The following is an 865-nucleotide window of genomic DNA, read 5'->3' as shown; positions in this document are numbered from 1 at the left end:
GCGGGATTGCAGGTGAACGAGGCGGAGGAGCGGGTGACGTGGCCGTGCCAGGATATCCCCCGTTCCCGAGGGGGGTTTGGGGCTGTTCCCCGTTCCTGCCGGGATTTTCCGGCTCCCCCCTCGTTCCCTGTGTGACTCCCTGTGTAACTCCCTGTGGGATTCCCGCGGGATTGCAGGTGAACGAGGCGGAGGAGGAGCGGGTGCGGAGCGAGCGGGAGCACCAGCGGGTGACACGGCTGTGCCAGGAGGCCGAGGCCGAGGTCCAGGCGCTCCAGAAGTCCCTGAAACGCGTCATCCTGCGCAGCAAACCCTACTTCGAGCTCAAGGCCCAGTTCAACCAGATCCTCGAGGTCACTGGGAGCGCCGGGAGAGGGGCTGGGAGAGCTGGGAACACCGGGAGAAGGACTGGGAGTGCTGGGAAAGGGACTAGTGGCACTGGGAGAGGGGCTGGGAGCACTGGGAGAGGGACCGGGAATGCTGGGAGAGGGACTGGGAATGCTGGGAGAGGGGCTGGGAATGCTGGGAGAGGGACTGGGAGAGCTGGGAGAGGGACTGGGAATGCTGGGAGAGGGGCTGGGAATGCTGGGAGAGGGACTGGGAATGCTGGGAGAGGGACTGGGAATGCTGGGAGAGGGGCTGGGAGTGCTGGGAGAGGGGCTGGGAATGCTGGGAGAGGGGCTGGGAATGCTGGGAGAGGGACTGGGAATGCTGGGAGAGGGGCTGGGAATGCTGGGAGAGGGACTGGGAGCACTGGGAGAGAGAGAAGGCACCAGTTTAACCAGATCCTGGAGGTGACTGGGAGCACTGGGAGAGCTGGGAGAGGGACTGGGGGGGGATACTGGGAGGGACTGGGGGGGTATTGGGA

General features: G+C 65.3%; 1 protein-coding gene across 1 annotated transcript in view; it reads left to right on the top strand.

Moving 5' to 3' along the window:
- Window positions 1-865, top strand: part of SH3BP5L (SH3 binding domain protein 5 like) — a 7,370-nt gene that overhangs the window by 3,461 nt on the left and 3,044 nt on the right. Inside the window, exon 3 of the mRNA XM_017839815.1 lies at window positions 163-350. Coding sequence (XP_017695304.1) covers window positions 163-350 — 188 coding nt within the window. The remainder of the gene's footprint in view (window positions 1-162; window positions 351-865) is intronic.

The sequence above is a fragment of the Lepidothrix coronata genome, unplaced genomic scaffold, assembly GCF_001604755.1.
Source record: "Lepidothrix coronata isolate B3197 unplaced genomic scaffold, Lepidothrix_coronata-1.0 Scaffold490, whole genome shotgun sequence".
NCBI classification, from domain to species: domain Eukaryota; kingdom Metazoa; phylum Chordata; class Aves; order Passeriformes; family Pipridae; genus Lepidothrix; species Lepidothrix coronata.
This window is presented reverse-complemented; position numbering and strand designations above follow the sequence as displayed.